The 13895-nt window shown below is 44.9% G+C and overlaps 2 protein-coding genes across 2 annotated transcripts; both read right to left on the bottom strand.

Annotated features, from left to right (window-relative positions):
- Positions 1-3474: 3474 nt before the first annotated feature.
- Positions 3475-13510, bottom strand: LOC130115235 (T-box transcription factor TBX1-like). Its single transcript, XM_056282852.1, has 11 exons — positions 13490-13510; positions 13089-13175; positions 12949-12973; positions 12847-12892; positions 6853-6996; positions 6612-6713; positions 6262-6433; positions 5605-5760; positions 5122-5189; positions 4164-4276; positions 3475-3821 (listed from the first exon to the last, which is right to left on the bottom strand). The coding sequence occupies exons 1-11, from the start codon at positions 13508-13510 to the stop codon at positions 3640-3642; spliced, it is 1116 nt and encodes a 371-aa protein (XP_056138827.1). The 3' UTR covers positions 3475-3639.
- apoa1b (apolipoprotein A-Ib) lies at positions 10284-13046 on the bottom strand. Its single transcript, XM_056283083.1, has 4 exons — positions 12949-13046; positions 12003-12054; positions 11660-11810; positions 10284-11427 (listed from the first exon to the last, which is right to left on the bottom strand). Exons 2-4 carry the CDS (start codon positions 12043-12045, stop codon positions 10788-10790), a joined length of 834 nt encoding a protein of 277 aa, XP_056139058.1. The 5' UTR covers positions 12046-12054; positions 12949-13046; the 3' UTR covers positions 10284-10787.
- Positions 13511-13895: the final 385 nt, after the last annotated feature.

Raw genomic sequence — 13895 nt, 5'->3', positions numbered from 1 at the left:
GTCAGTCAAAACAGTGAGGGAATGTGAGTGAGCCAAGCTGACAAACAGTCAAAAAGATACACAGACAGAGAGATAGGCAGGTAGACAGACAGACAGACAGACTGACTGACTTATTGGCTGATTGAGCAATTGTCTGCTTGCTTGATTGACTGATTGATTGCTGTGAAAACAGAGACAGACAGACTGGACTGGCAGAAAGACAGGCAGCTGCAACGTAAATAAGGAGTGAGCACCAGCAAGCTGTTCAATAATGGATTGGATCTTTAAAATATCACCGAGAGGTGCCACAGCCTCAAGGGTGAGAGACAGAAAACTCCAGAATGAATAACAACTCTCCCTCTTCATCTTTATGTTTCACCCCCCCCCCCAATATGCACAAATCAACACCCATGCCATTTATACACACAAGGACATGTCAAAACTGAACAATGCATACCTGCAAAATATCTACAGAAACCACAGAAACAAGCGACAAAGAAATTTGCTGACTAAAGGAATGAATTGTTCTGCCCGGGTCCTCCTTCCTCTCTCTCTCTCTCTCTCTCTCCTCTCTCTCTCTCTCTCTCTCTCTCTCTCTCTCTCTCTCTCTCTCTCTCTCTCTCTCTTCTCTCTCTCTCTCTCCTCTCTCTCTCCTCTCTCTCTCTCTCTCTCTCTCACACACACACACACACACACACACACACACGAGTCACCTGCCCTGGACACAGTGGTACACACACAAAACCCTTCAGGCTACATCCTGACTTCCAGAGACCTCAGCATTCCCTCTTTCTCTCAAACACCAACACGTGTAGACACGTCTCTCTCTCTTGCTTTCTCTCTCTCTCTCTCTCTCTCTCTCTCTCTCTCTCTCTCTCTCTCTCTCTCTCTCTCTCTCTCTCTCTCTCTCTCTGTGCTTTCCCTGGCATACAGCTGCCTGCCGGTTCCAGCAATCCTCTGCCCTTTCCCCTCCTGAGGATAAATTAGTCTGGTTACGATAACAGAACAAAACCCCTTTTATTTGTCAAGCATCTCTTTTTAAAGTTGCTGATGTGCAATCTGGTTGGCTTGGTGGCTTGTTTTTAATAGGAAAGGTTGGTCAGTGACCTCTGGCACGCCTGTTTGCAGCCTTTACTGTAGAAAAAAAAAGATGTGCTTCCTTGATGACCTAGGATCAATAGCCTTGGTGTTACCAGTCAACAAATAGGGGGGTATGTCTGCAAATTACAAAAATTGCAACCCTTTTCTTTCTGGCAGTACACATCAAATATGTAATTGCTTTTTTCTGAAGTGGTATTCTTACAATCAATTGTCTGAATAAAAAAATACCAAAATATGTTGTTATCGTAATGCAGATCACTGTGATATTCTATTTCCTTTTTTTGTAGCGGTTAGAGCACTGTAGTTAGCTCGAACTGGCTTTAACTAGTCATTTTTGGTGCATAATGGGATATCCCAACCAGAAATCTCTCTGTCTCTGTCTGTCTGTCTCTTTCGCTCACTCATATATATGTATACTCTCTCTCTCTCTCTCTCTCTCTCTCTCTCTCTCTCTCTCTCTCTCTCTCTCTCTCACACACACACACACACACACACACACACACACACACACACACACACACACACACACACACACACACACTTCCCAAAACGCTCACATACACTCTCTCACATTCCTCTGGTCACCATAAATGTCTCTCATTTGCAAAAAAAAACAAAAACAAAACACCTTCACCGAGAACCACCATGTCCGTTTCCGTCCCTTCCTCCCTGACTCTATCCAACACCCTCTGTGTGCCAGCCTGTACCCTGCAGCTGCACCCAGCTGGCACTTTTCTCTCTGCAGAATTAATGGTTCCATTATCTGTCTGCATCATTCAGAGCTCCCTATCAGTGTCTCCTTATAACACACACACACACACACACACACACACACACACACACACACACACACACACACACACACACACACACACAACCATGCACTTTGCGGCCATCTGTCTTTGCAGAGGACATCATCAGTGGCAGACAACAGGCTTATTCTAAAGGAGTTTTACTTTGCACTAATCCGGCCACAACTGCAGAAATCGGCCCATTACAGTTTGCAGTGCGCGACTGACCACTAAAGAAAATCAGCGACAGACTGCCTGCCAGCGGGTCTGCTTTAGCACACGCAGGTGCAGTTTAGTCAACTGACGAGGGTCAGCTTAGTGGGCGTGTCTGTGGCACGCCGAGAGAAAAGACGGGTTTACCTTCTGCGGAGGTGAGCCCACCGCCATTTCTACATAGTACCCCTGCCCGGACTTTCCCCGCAAGTTATCGATCATGTCAACAAAGCTGACGCCCGTCGCTCCTCTCCGCCTGCGCGTCGGCCGTCGCGCCGCCGCAGCAGCCGGCGGTTCTGGCCGAGCGCCCTGACGCAGCGGGACGCGAACGGCGAGAGGCAGGCCGCCCGCGTTGGGTACGGAGCGGCTGGCACTGCCGTCGAGTACGCATAAAGTCGTCCACAGAAATAAACAAGGATACAACGCTTCCATCTCTAGATTTCACTTATGTTTTTTGGGGGGGGGGGCAGCGACTTTAGTGTCCCATTCAGTTTGACATGTCAGATGAAACACGGCAGATTTTGGCGTAGGCGAAAACGGGAGCTGATGATGATGATGATGATGATGATGATGGGAATATGACAGCTGAAACCATGATGGCAGTTCGGTCACAAGCCGGAGGGAAGCCCCTCGTCGACGCCACAAGTCTCGGCTTTATACAGATCCATGTTTTTTCCAATAAATATATCCCAGATGTGTGGCGTTGTTGCCACTGCGGCCGTCAAATAGGCTTGCGATCTTAGCGGTACCCAAACTAATTCAAGACCATCGGGAGGGTGGAGGACAAAATCACGGAGATACGAAGACACCCAAGGAAGGTGTTGCTGAGCGAAAGAAGAAGAAAAAAACATCAAGTGACACCTGAATAAAAAAATTGCACTTAGTGTGTTGGGTGTGGGTGAACGGACAGTAATTGTATGCTCTCCAGACTCTCCCTCCACCCGTCAAAGAAGGTCCATGAATAGTAAAGCCGTAGGCCCCTCGCCTGTCCACTCATCACAATCTGACAGGACCGAAATCATCGTCCGCACACAGACCACCATAATCCGCATCCATCCCCTCCTATCCGCTGTTTCTCTTCTCCGCCCTCCGTCTTTCACACACCTCCTCCATCAGCACCGTATCCTTGAGAGCGGTGGAGCGTCTCCCAGCCGACGCTCGGCCAGGAAATGAAAGCCGCGCCCGCTGCACCTCGGGTAGTGTAGTTTTCGCTTAATCGCTTACCGAATTCTGTGCCATATTTTTTTTCTTTTAAAATAAAATAATTGGCCTAATTATGAAGGGAAAAACCGGGAAAGATAGGCGACAAAAATACTTGAGTGCATCTCTTTATTAGCTATTCCAACAACCAACGGGATAGTACACATCTGTTGCAAGGATGGACAGATATTCAAACATAATTATTTCATTATGCAAAAATGTGATGAAATATTATATATCATGACATGAGAACAGTAAAATAGTAGGTCGAATCAAATATTAATGTTAAAGCACGAGTTCGAATTAATTAATTAATTAATTAATAGTCTGTCTGTTTTTCTGTTTGTTTGTTTGTTTATGACAAATTGAGTCTCTCTGAAGAGGAGTTAGGACAGTCCCAGTAAGGAGTAAGACAGAGAAAAGGTGATGGGAAAATACAGTCCCCATCCTTCCTCTCAGTAGAACATCCCAAGGCCTCTTTGGGATGGGGGGGCAGCCCACACTGCTCTGCCAACAGGGGGGTGGGGTCCTCTCGCCCTAAGAGGCACCGAAGGACATGGTTAAAATGGTTTTGATCAGGATTCAGGAGAAAGTTGCCTGTCTATCCACTCTCAAACCTGAATAACTCGTCCTCTCAACTGATGTATGGATTCTACCCATCCACGTTTATGCCTGTGTCACTTGCTTGTGCATTTCTCAGAAAGGGAATGAACAAGGGGTGCAGAAAGTTTTACTCCTCATACAAGAGTAACAATTTGGAACTGTATTTAAACTTAAGATAAGATATTTATTCCCTATATGGATGGTAATGAAAGTCACTGAACCCAAGTCTTTTGAGTGTTAACCCCAAGTTAATGCATTAAAAATAAACAAACTCACCAGCTAAGGTATCTGATCCAAAGCTCATTTGCTGCTCTCCTGCTGTTTTGGTGTGGGGCTCTGCTCTGCCCTCTGGTGGATGCCGCACTGTCAGGGCCATGACGTTACCCACCCTACACACGCGCGCGCACACACACGCGCGCGCACGCGCGCGTATATCAGGACTGGTAAGAATCTCAGTTTTATGATGATGAAAAAAATCATTCAGTATTTTCAAATCATTTAGGGATTTAACTTTTTCTTTTTAGTGTTGCAGTTTTTTCCTTATGTTCGTTGTAAGTGTCCTTATGTATGGCGGTGGATGAATTTCACTCATCATCATCATTATCATCATCACTCATCATCCTTAAAGTTTATCAATCAATCAATCAATCAATCAATCAATCAATCAATCAATCAATCAATCAATCAATCAATCAATCAATCAATCAATCAATATATCAATCGATCAATCAATCAATCAATCAATCAATCTATCTATCTATCTATCTATCTATCTATCTATCTATCTATCTATCTATCTATCTATCTATCTATCTATCTATCTATCTATCTATCTATCAAAGGTCATTGTTTAGCTGCCACAGTTAAACATCAGCTGATAAGAATATAGAAAGAATATAGACCTAAATCACAATTTAGTCTCAGAGGGCTGCACAGTCATATTAAGACAATGACTGACATTATAATAGTAATGTTTCTTGAGCCGGCGGATAATCTCGCAATAAGAGAAAAATGCCCGTAACCCGAGGATCTTTGGTACCAATCACAGGACAAGCAGTGTAACCCTGCCTTGGCCGGCTCTGATAACTGGAGGGTTGTTTGAATCAGGATCCCAGATGTAGCTGTGCCCTTGGGCAAAGCATCCTAGCTTCCCCAGGCTGTGTTGCTCTGCTGCTGGTACTGTGCTGCTTCCAGTCTGAGCAACATTGGCAGCAAAACAACTAACTTATCTTACCAGTCCTGGGGGTCTGCTGTTCTAAAGCCTTTAGCGAATGGGTTGCTTGCTATCTTCAGCTGGGTAATCTGGAAGAAAGAGAGCGAGCAAGAGAGAAACTGAACATGAGGGGGAGGCATGAACAGAGAGTATTCAATATCATAAACATAGACGATGAATTGAATGGTGAATGCATCAATTTAGCAAGAAACCTTCAAATGAAAGGCTTATTTGAAATGTAAAATAAAAACATGTGCTTTTGTTATATCTGGGTCTGTGCTGTAAAGTGTTTTATGCAGTAATGCACAATCATAACAATTGTCTGAATGGGATTAGAGACAGTTTTATAAGACTGTGACTCAATGCTCAGCTGTCTTATTTTTCAAACCTTTTTAAACCTGGAACACATACAAACTGTTGCCGGCCGGGGTAGTATTGTGGCTACACCAGGCTTAACAGAAGCTACCAGAAGATTGGGCTTCATGTCGATGTTGGGCCTCCTACCCGGTGGTTCTGGTAGGCTGTGACAGCGATGAAGCGAGTCTCAGGGAAAGAGAAGGAGCAGAAGTTCCTGTTGGCATGTAAGTGGCTGTTAGGAGCCGGATCCACATACACAACATGGAAACGTGGCTGGTAGCGATGCATGGAGTTCAGGATCATCTGTTGGAGAGATAAAAAAGACAAACCTTTAAAAGTAAGCCACTTCATGATTCCTGTTCATAAGGAACATGCCACTGTGTAGTACTGCCAGTGAATGAGCACGGACAAACATGCTTTGTCACTGCTATTATTATTATTAGTAGTAGTAGTAGTATTACATAAGCATTAGAGATACTTAAAGATGGTTAAAGAAAAGATTTAGTCGGTGACACCATATATTAGAAGACAACAATGATAGTCTACACCCTCCCCAGCCACTATAGGGGTTGTGCAATACCAGGAACTTGGGAGAATAAGGAAATGGGCATGCCAATTTTGGAGGAAAAAAAGGAGATAGGATATTTCATCCTGGCCAAAATCAAACAGCAATCGTTTTTTGTGTCTGAGAAACAACTCTCAGTTTTTCAGAGAAAAAAACACAAAAAAAAACCCTGCCACCCACGGCATACAAAACACTGTTAAAAGCATGTAAGAGTCACATTTGTGAAGAGGTGGACTTACGTGTCCATTGTCATCCAGCAGGTTGTTAGTGAGTTTGAGTGCATCAAAGGACACCGTCTGCTTCATCCACTGGGTTCCACGGGCCGGCGAGTCAGGATGGAAATACATCCTACCTGGGGCAGCAACGTCTGCACGTCCTGCCACCAGCCAGGAAGAGCTATGGAATGCATATCTAGGACACACACACACACACACACACACACACACACACACACACACACACACACACACACACACACACACACACACACACACACACACACACACACACACACACACACACACAAATACATAAGAATCCCCTCTACAACATATTATACAGTAAACACATTGATCTATGTATGTCTAACCTGTATCTCTTGTCATCCACAGGGATAAAATCCATAAGAAGGACATATTCAGCAGCGGGGTCCATACCAGAGATCCTCACCTGGAATGTTGGAAACATCCTTCTGTAGTTCACAGATACAGAGTGGAAACATCGAGTTGCACAGAGAAGAAAGCAGCAGAGAGAAGAAAGAGGGATAGGAGCTAGCATGGAGGTCACGGGTCAGAAAGTTGAAAGGATAAGGCTAACACAGTGATCTGTACCTCCCAGCTTTGGTAACGATCATCTCGGTGCCCAGCTGGTCAAACTGCTTCCATAGAGTGTACATCTCTAGCTGAACTCTGACCCCAGTGACCTGGGGGGCTTTGGAGCCCGGTGTTGACCCGTCCTCAGCACAGCAGAGCAGTGCTAGCTCACAGCTCTGAGGGAGTTGGGGACCTGAGGAGGAGATGAAAAGAAAAGGAAGCGTATATTGATATTGTAGCACATGTTGCATATTGTATATTTTCTTCTTGTCTCATAACCACTTAAGATAAGGTGAAGCCAGTAATCAGTGGACCTTCAAACAGAGAGGGGGATAATCTATTCGTGAAATCAGATGGCTGTAAGGAAAATCTATGCCCCCATAGCCCTCAAATGGCACATGGTCTGACACCACTGGTCTATGTATACAGGACAGATGAAGTTGCATCTGTCAAAACAATGGTGTATCTCCGTGTAGTTAACATTTCTTTTCTCTTGTATTACTCAGGACTAGCCTCAATGTAGATTTGCTCCGTTCAGTTCCTAAGCCAGTACAGTCTGCACACAGCCGAGGCTGTGCAGGTGCTTTTGCCCATGAAAGAGAATAACTTCAAGATACTTACTGTCCATGCCTCCTGCTGGCCTGTGTCCCCTGTGATGCCAATGATCCGGAGGGTCAGTTAAAAGGATGAATATGCTATCTTATCTCTTTTTCTTTTGTTTCCACTCCAGATGGTAACTGAACTTAAATCAAAACTAAGAACATCTGTCATCACACTGAAATAAGAATGATATTCAGTAGATATATGCGTGTATCCTCTATATGCAACAAAATCTTCTCACATTATTCTCGCCTTGCTCCCCAGTGGACTCTGGTGGTTGTAAATCCACCGTCGACCCAATGCTGTGTAATGTTTGGGAGATGGAGAGACTGTGCTCAGGAACAGGCAGGTTTTATACATCCCAAGACTGTCACTGGGGACCTGCATGCCCGCCTCATCCATTACAATACTTGTAGCACCACTGACATGCACTAATAGCAATCATGCACGTACACATGCATGTAAGAGTGGTGAGAACACACGCACGCACGCACGCACGCACACACACACACACACACACACACACACACACACACACAGATGAACAAACATGTGTGAACACTTGCACACAGACAAAAGCTCTATCTAAAAACATAAACAAATCTGTGTTTGCAACAGGAATAAGATCTACTTGTATAATTTCCTATAGCCCCGAGCCTAAAGTGATTATCCACTTGTCTGACTGGTGGGTCATTAATAACCCTCTAATCAGCCAGGTGTTATTGGGTGTGGACAGATGTGTATGGAATCAACTGTTTTTATTATTCATAGACCATTATCTTCTATCACATTTTCAGCACCATGTTAACTGAAGAGTATCTTATTTGATTATTACAAACTAAAATGGCTGCCATCGTTTGTTGCATGAGGCCTCTTGACTTTGTGTGTCAGAAGATCACACCTGACTGAATTTCATAGTTTTGTTTCAGGTGGCAACCTTATATAAACCAATTCATGACATTTCACATTCAAAGTAAAACACAAGGGGACCTTCTTTTTTTATATCTTAATTATGCATTTGTGTGTGTGTGTGTGTGTGTGTGTGTGTGTGTGTGTGTGTGTGTGTGTGTGTGTGTGTGTGTGTGTGTTTGTGTGTGTGTGTGTGTGTTTTATGTGCACTTGGGTCTATGATTGGGTAGTGTTGATGATTGGTGCCAGCCTCAGGGTCCACCACAGCACAATTCCTCTTTAATAAAAGACTCAAACACAATTAGATGAAGGCTTATCGACAGAAGGACTTTGCACTGATCAACTCATTAATCACATCTTACAGGACCACAGGCTAAAACACCTCATATGTTATTGGATGCTCCTTTTGAGCGTAACAGATTGTATTAATGTAGCACTTCTCCAGTTGACCTTGTGATCAATCATGGCCTCACAAAAGCTACTCGCAAAAGCTACGAACTGACAGAAAAGGACCACTTCAGCACAGTTAGATGTGTGTCCCGGGTCATTCCTTGGAGTGGGAAAAAGCACGTTTCTCAATAAGTACGTTAAACTTTCAAAGAAGATTTACTTGTGAACAAATGTCATTTTTGCTACTTTTTAATCAGTGGTGTATTCAATAATAAACCAGAAATATCTAAATCATCACTGCTTTTGTAGCTTCTCAGTATGGGTATGACATTCAATGAAAAACTATTTGCTCCTCTCAGCCAAATCTGAAAGAATAACAGTAGTGTTGAGTTTTATAATGAGGGGAAGTTATGGGTGGTTAATGTTAATAAGGAATAATGCTGACTAAGTTCTTAGTAGACGTTTATAAAAGGTACGAAAACATCAGTAACTAGCATGGTTACCAGTGTCGTCGAAGATGTTGGTATACATAGTCGACTATCTTCAGCATTGTGACTTTGAGTATTTTCTTGAAATTGATCCCACTCAGATGTTTGACTGAGTGACGCGATACTTTCTTTGCCACTCGGTGGGTTGGAATTCCAGCAATCTTTTTTTGGGGGGGGGGTTCCCCCTTTTTTCTCCACAGCTGCTCCACCCCCACTGCTGATCCGGAGAGGGCTGCAGACTACCACATGACTCCTCCTATACATGTGGAGTCGCCAGCCGCTTCTTTTCACCTGACAGTGAGGAGTTTCACCAGGCGGACGTAGCGTGTGGGAGGATCACGCTACTCCCCCGTTCCCCCTCCCCCCTGAACAGGCGCCCTGACCGACCAGAGGAGGCACTAGTGCAGCGACCAGGACACGTAGCCACTTTTGGCTTCCCACTAACAGACACAGCCAATTGTGTCTGTAGGTACGCCCGACCAAGCCGGAGGTAATTCGGGGATTCGAACCGGTGATCTCCGTGTTGGTAGACAACAGAATAGACCACTAAGCTACCCGGACGCCCTGAATTTCTGCAGTTTGACGGACAGGTGTACGGCCCTGTAAGGTCCATAGACCGGGACTTGTGTCACACTTCATGTGTAGCCAATGGGATTTTACTATGGGATTGAATCTTAAACATTACACGGTTTTAAAACTAGTTCAGAAAATTGTATTTAAACCCCTCTTTTTGTAACCTTTAATATGGGTCTGGATATGGACGTAGTGGGTGTTTTGGGGTGTGTTGGGGATGATGGTTGGTGATAGCAATCAGGTCTTATATTTCAAAACTAATTTTTCCTATTTGGCTAACATTGTCAAATTATACAATTTAGGTAGATTCAGAAACATTAAGGTATAGTATTGTTGGACTGTGTTTAAAATCAGGCAAATATGGACATTATGTGTAAAGCCACTACTTATTTTTTCAGATAGATAAAGGATAAAACAGAAAACTCACATTATTCAAGTACAGAACAGTCAAACATATCAGTCAATCTATGAAAATCATTTAAAATAGAGTAGGGTTATATGAAACAGATGTTTATTGCGCTGTTTTCTTTGAAGCACAGTTTCCATCAGACAAGCAGCATGACACAGTTTCAGGCACTTTATATACTTTCAGGCAGCATTCACATACAATACCTACACAAAACATGATTAGTTGGTAATAGCATGTGAATGGTAGAGCACAAGTGTGTGTTGAGTATGTATGTGTCCATGTACATCTTTGCTTGCATGTGCATGTGCACGTGCATGTGCATGAGCATGCGCATGAAGTATGGCCTGTGCGTGAGAGCGAGCAAGAGTCCTGCCATTGCGTTGCAGAGAAAGTGCATCAGCTAGGCAATGGTTTCAATGATGAGAGGTGGTGTGTGTGTGTGTGTGTGTGTGTGTGTGTGTGTGTGTGTGTGTGTGCGTGCGTGCGTGTGTGTGTGTGTGTGTGTTAAAGAAAGAGAATGGACATAAGGGTTGAACGGTGGGGGAGTACAGTGAGGTTAGTTGAAGGAAGAGCATTACGAGGGTTTAGTTCTTGTTGAAATTGGCGGAGATGGACTCGTACATAGCTAAGAGCTGAGTCTTGACCTCCTCGACCAGGATATCAGCCTTCTCCTTCAGGGCAGTCATGCGGGGGGCCATCTCGGTCTTGATGGTTTCGATGTCCAGGTTGCCACCTTCATTCTTTAGCTGATTGAAAACACCGGTCAGGTGGTCCTTGTACTCGGTCATATAGGGGGCAACCTCTCCCCTCAGGACCTCCAGGCGCTCAGTCACCTTGGCACGCACAGTCTCCACCATGGGCATCAGCGCATTCTTGGTCTCCTCCACGTTCTGGGCTACTTTGGCGCGCAGCTCATCCATCATGGGCTCAACTTTGGACCTCAGCCTTTCAATCTCTTGTCTGTGACTTTCTGAGTACTCGGTGTAGATGGGCTCCAGCTTCTTGCGGTACTCCACTATGTGCCCATCAACAACCTCTCTCAGTTTAGTACGCTGGGGCTCCAACTCTTTGCGCAGACTTTCAAAGTCGGCCATGATGGACTCACGCACGGCAGCAGTGGCATCCTTCATCTGTGTAAAGACGGCGTCGGTGTAAGGGGCGGCGACAGCCTGGGCAGTCTGGAGCTGGTTCTGCAGGTCGTCCAGTCTTCCAGACAGCTTTGACCTGGTAGGATAGAAATGGGGAAGGAGGGTGTAAGAAACAAATTCACACAGGTTAGCAAAAAGAAAAGAGGTTTTTAATGAGGTGAGTGACGTCATACAAAAAGTGAATGGATTGAAAAAAATGCCTTGAGTGATCATGGATATGTAAGTGAATAAAACAGGGCACATGGGCTGGAGGCTAGGAGCAACTATCATTTAAACATTGAAGAATATTTGGATTAATGACAACTCACTTATACGCCTCATACTCAGTTCCATCGAGGTGGTTCAAGAGTCTGAGGGCGCTTTGCTTCACCTGGCCCAGGTAGATACCGACAACGGACCTGACGTGTTCCAGCTCAGAAGGGCTGCTTGCATCAGCCTGCAGGGAGGCCGCCTGGGAGCCTGGAGCGATGAAGAAGAAAAGGCATGGGGGTGGTTGGAGGTGGAAGAGGTGAGTGCGACAGAAGAAACCACACCAATACTGTTGAAGAACTACAGAGCCTGTACAAGTCCTGCCTGGGTGATTTTAAGCAGGTTTTCACATGCAAGCATATCTGTCAGCACCCGGCAGGAAACAGTGGCTGCAGTACTCACCAACGGCCAGCAGGAGCGCAAGAGCAAGAGCCACAAACTTCATTATGGTGGTCTAAGGAGAGGGGGGAAAAGGCACGAGGTAATATATTTAAATCACATTGTCGCAGAAATACGGCAGTCGGGGAATCTTATGATTTATCTGACTTCACAAAGGAACGAGGAAAAGCTGAATTCAAGAAAAAGGCGTAAATCCAGCAATCCACTGACTGTTTGGGATCAGCTCAAGCACGCCAAAGCACAGATAAGCAAGCATCAAAGTCAAACTCCTTACACACAGCTTCAAATTTATACACTCATCCCTAGACTGCCCTCAGTAATTTCCCCGCAAGGCATTTGCCAGACTATTAAAAGAAACTCTAATCTGGGTAGATTAGACCTGGCTTCAGAGTCCTGTGAACTGCTCACAGAGATTAGCTCTGAATTGCTACCTAATCTATTATCTGCCCTTCAAAGCACACACAGGCAGTTAGCAAGTCAACATATCTGTGCCTAGACACCACGTCCCCATTTCGAGGCAAATACCTCTAAAAGCACCTTTTCAGCATTTTGGATTAAACCTGTACTCAACCTCGCCCTGGAGATAATCATTAAAATAGCAGTAAAAAGAAAAAGAAGAAAAAAGGGCTGTTTCCCCCCCACCTCTGAATTGGATTTATAAATTTGCATTTTAACTTTTGCTTGCCTCCTCAAAAGTTTAGCACTTTACAGCATCTTTAAAATATATATAGTTATCTCTCTCCATCAGTTGAATACCGCTCTTTAAATAACATTAGGTAAAGTGAACATCTGTACAGACATAAAATCAAACCTTTGAAACAAGAACAAAGTTTGTAAAAAAAATTTTTTTTTAAATCTGTACGCCGGCTCCCTTATGTGTGTCCAACCCCAGCCTGCAAAAGAGAGTCAACCCAGTTACAATCGCAAATGCAGCCGTTGCTCTTCTTACCTGGTGGTGTTGGTCTTTGGAGGGACTGAACAAGTGTAGGGAGAGCACACTTTTTATAGTGGCTGAGTTGGGGGTGAGACCTTGGGGAAAGGAGGGGGGAAGGTGTGAGGACTATGTGTCTCCGTGGAAGTGGACCTCACCCCCCAGCCATTTCCCTCAGCATGGGACTGGGTTGAGGGTTCAATGGTCACCTGCTGGGAGCAGAGACTCTGATGACTGTCAGCACACTGCGGAGGCACAGGAACACACTCTCACACACTCACACACACACAAACACACACACACACTCAGACAATGTGACTCTGACCGATCCTCTCCACACAATCCATATAGCACGTTAGTAATACTTTTGTGTGTATGTAACTACAGAAGTACATAGGTGCGTGTCCATGCGCGTGCGCACGCACACACACACACACACACACACACACACACACACATTCAGTATTGAATAGTGCTTTATCCCTTGTGAGAATTAACACTCAGTAAATCAGTGTGATAGTAATGACTTTCTCTTCCAGAGGAGCGGGAGCCAACTCACTTGGGCTAGTGTGCGGCCCATTTGCCGCAGCGAGGTGACCCGGGAAACTACATGAGGAACTGTTTGTATGACAAAGGGCTCTCTGCCCTCTCTCGCGTGGTCCAGCCGTCTCCTGAAGCTCTGCGGGACATTTATGAGCGACAGAAACAAAAGGCTTCACGGCGAGGCCTCGGGAAGTAGGAGCCAGGAATTCATTAAAGAGAATTGAAGGGATAATGTGATGCAGAGAGGAGAGGATGGCAAGGGGGAGAGGCAAAACAGAGGGAGAAAGGAACCAGTTTATCTTTTTTAATAATACTAGACAAGCAGGAGAAAGAGGTGCAGTTCTGAGGTGGCGGGAGGAAGAGAGGGGGAGGAGGGTTGTGGGGTGAGAGAAAGAGAGTTCAGTCGAGGAGAGAAGAAAAGG

The sequence above is a fragment of the Lampris incognitus genome, chromosome 7, assembly GCF_029633865.1.
Source record: "Lampris incognitus isolate fLamInc1 chromosome 7, fLamInc1.hap2, whole genome shotgun sequence".
NCBI classification, from domain to species: domain Eukaryota; kingdom Metazoa; phylum Chordata; class Actinopteri; order Lampriformes; family Lampridae; genus Lampris; species Lampris incognitus.
The sequence above is the reverse complement of the archived record's forward strand: the minus strand, read 5'-3'. Positions and strand labels throughout refer to the sequence as shown.

Excerpts from the sequence above, each read along its gene's own strand:
- apoa1b (XM_056283083.1), bottom strand. The coding sequence starts at position 12,045 with ATGAAGTTTGTGGCTCTTGCTCTTGCGCTCCTGCTGGCCGTTG. Across the intron at positions 11,811-12,002 it reads TGCGCTCCTGCTGGCCGTTG|GCTCCCAGGCGGCCTCCCTG; the intron begins GTGAGTACTGCA and ends TCATCGCTCCAG. Across the intron at positions 11,428-11,659 it reads ACTGAGTATGAGGCGTATAA|GTCAAAGCTGTCTGGAAGAC; the intron begins GTGAGTTGTCAT and ends CTATCCTACCAG.
- LOC130115235 (XM_056282852.1), bottom strand. The coding sequence starts at position 13,510 with ATGGGCCGCACACTAGCCCAA. Across the intron at positions 13,176-13,489 it reads TGGGCCGCACACTAGCCCAA|TGTGCTGACAGTCATCAGAG; the intron begins GTGAGTTGGCTC and ends GTGCCTCCGCAG. Across the intron at positions 4,277-5,121 it reads ACAGCAGACCCCCAGGACTG|GGTGGGTAACGTCATGGCCC; the intron begins GTAAGATAAGTT and ends GCGCGTGTGTAG.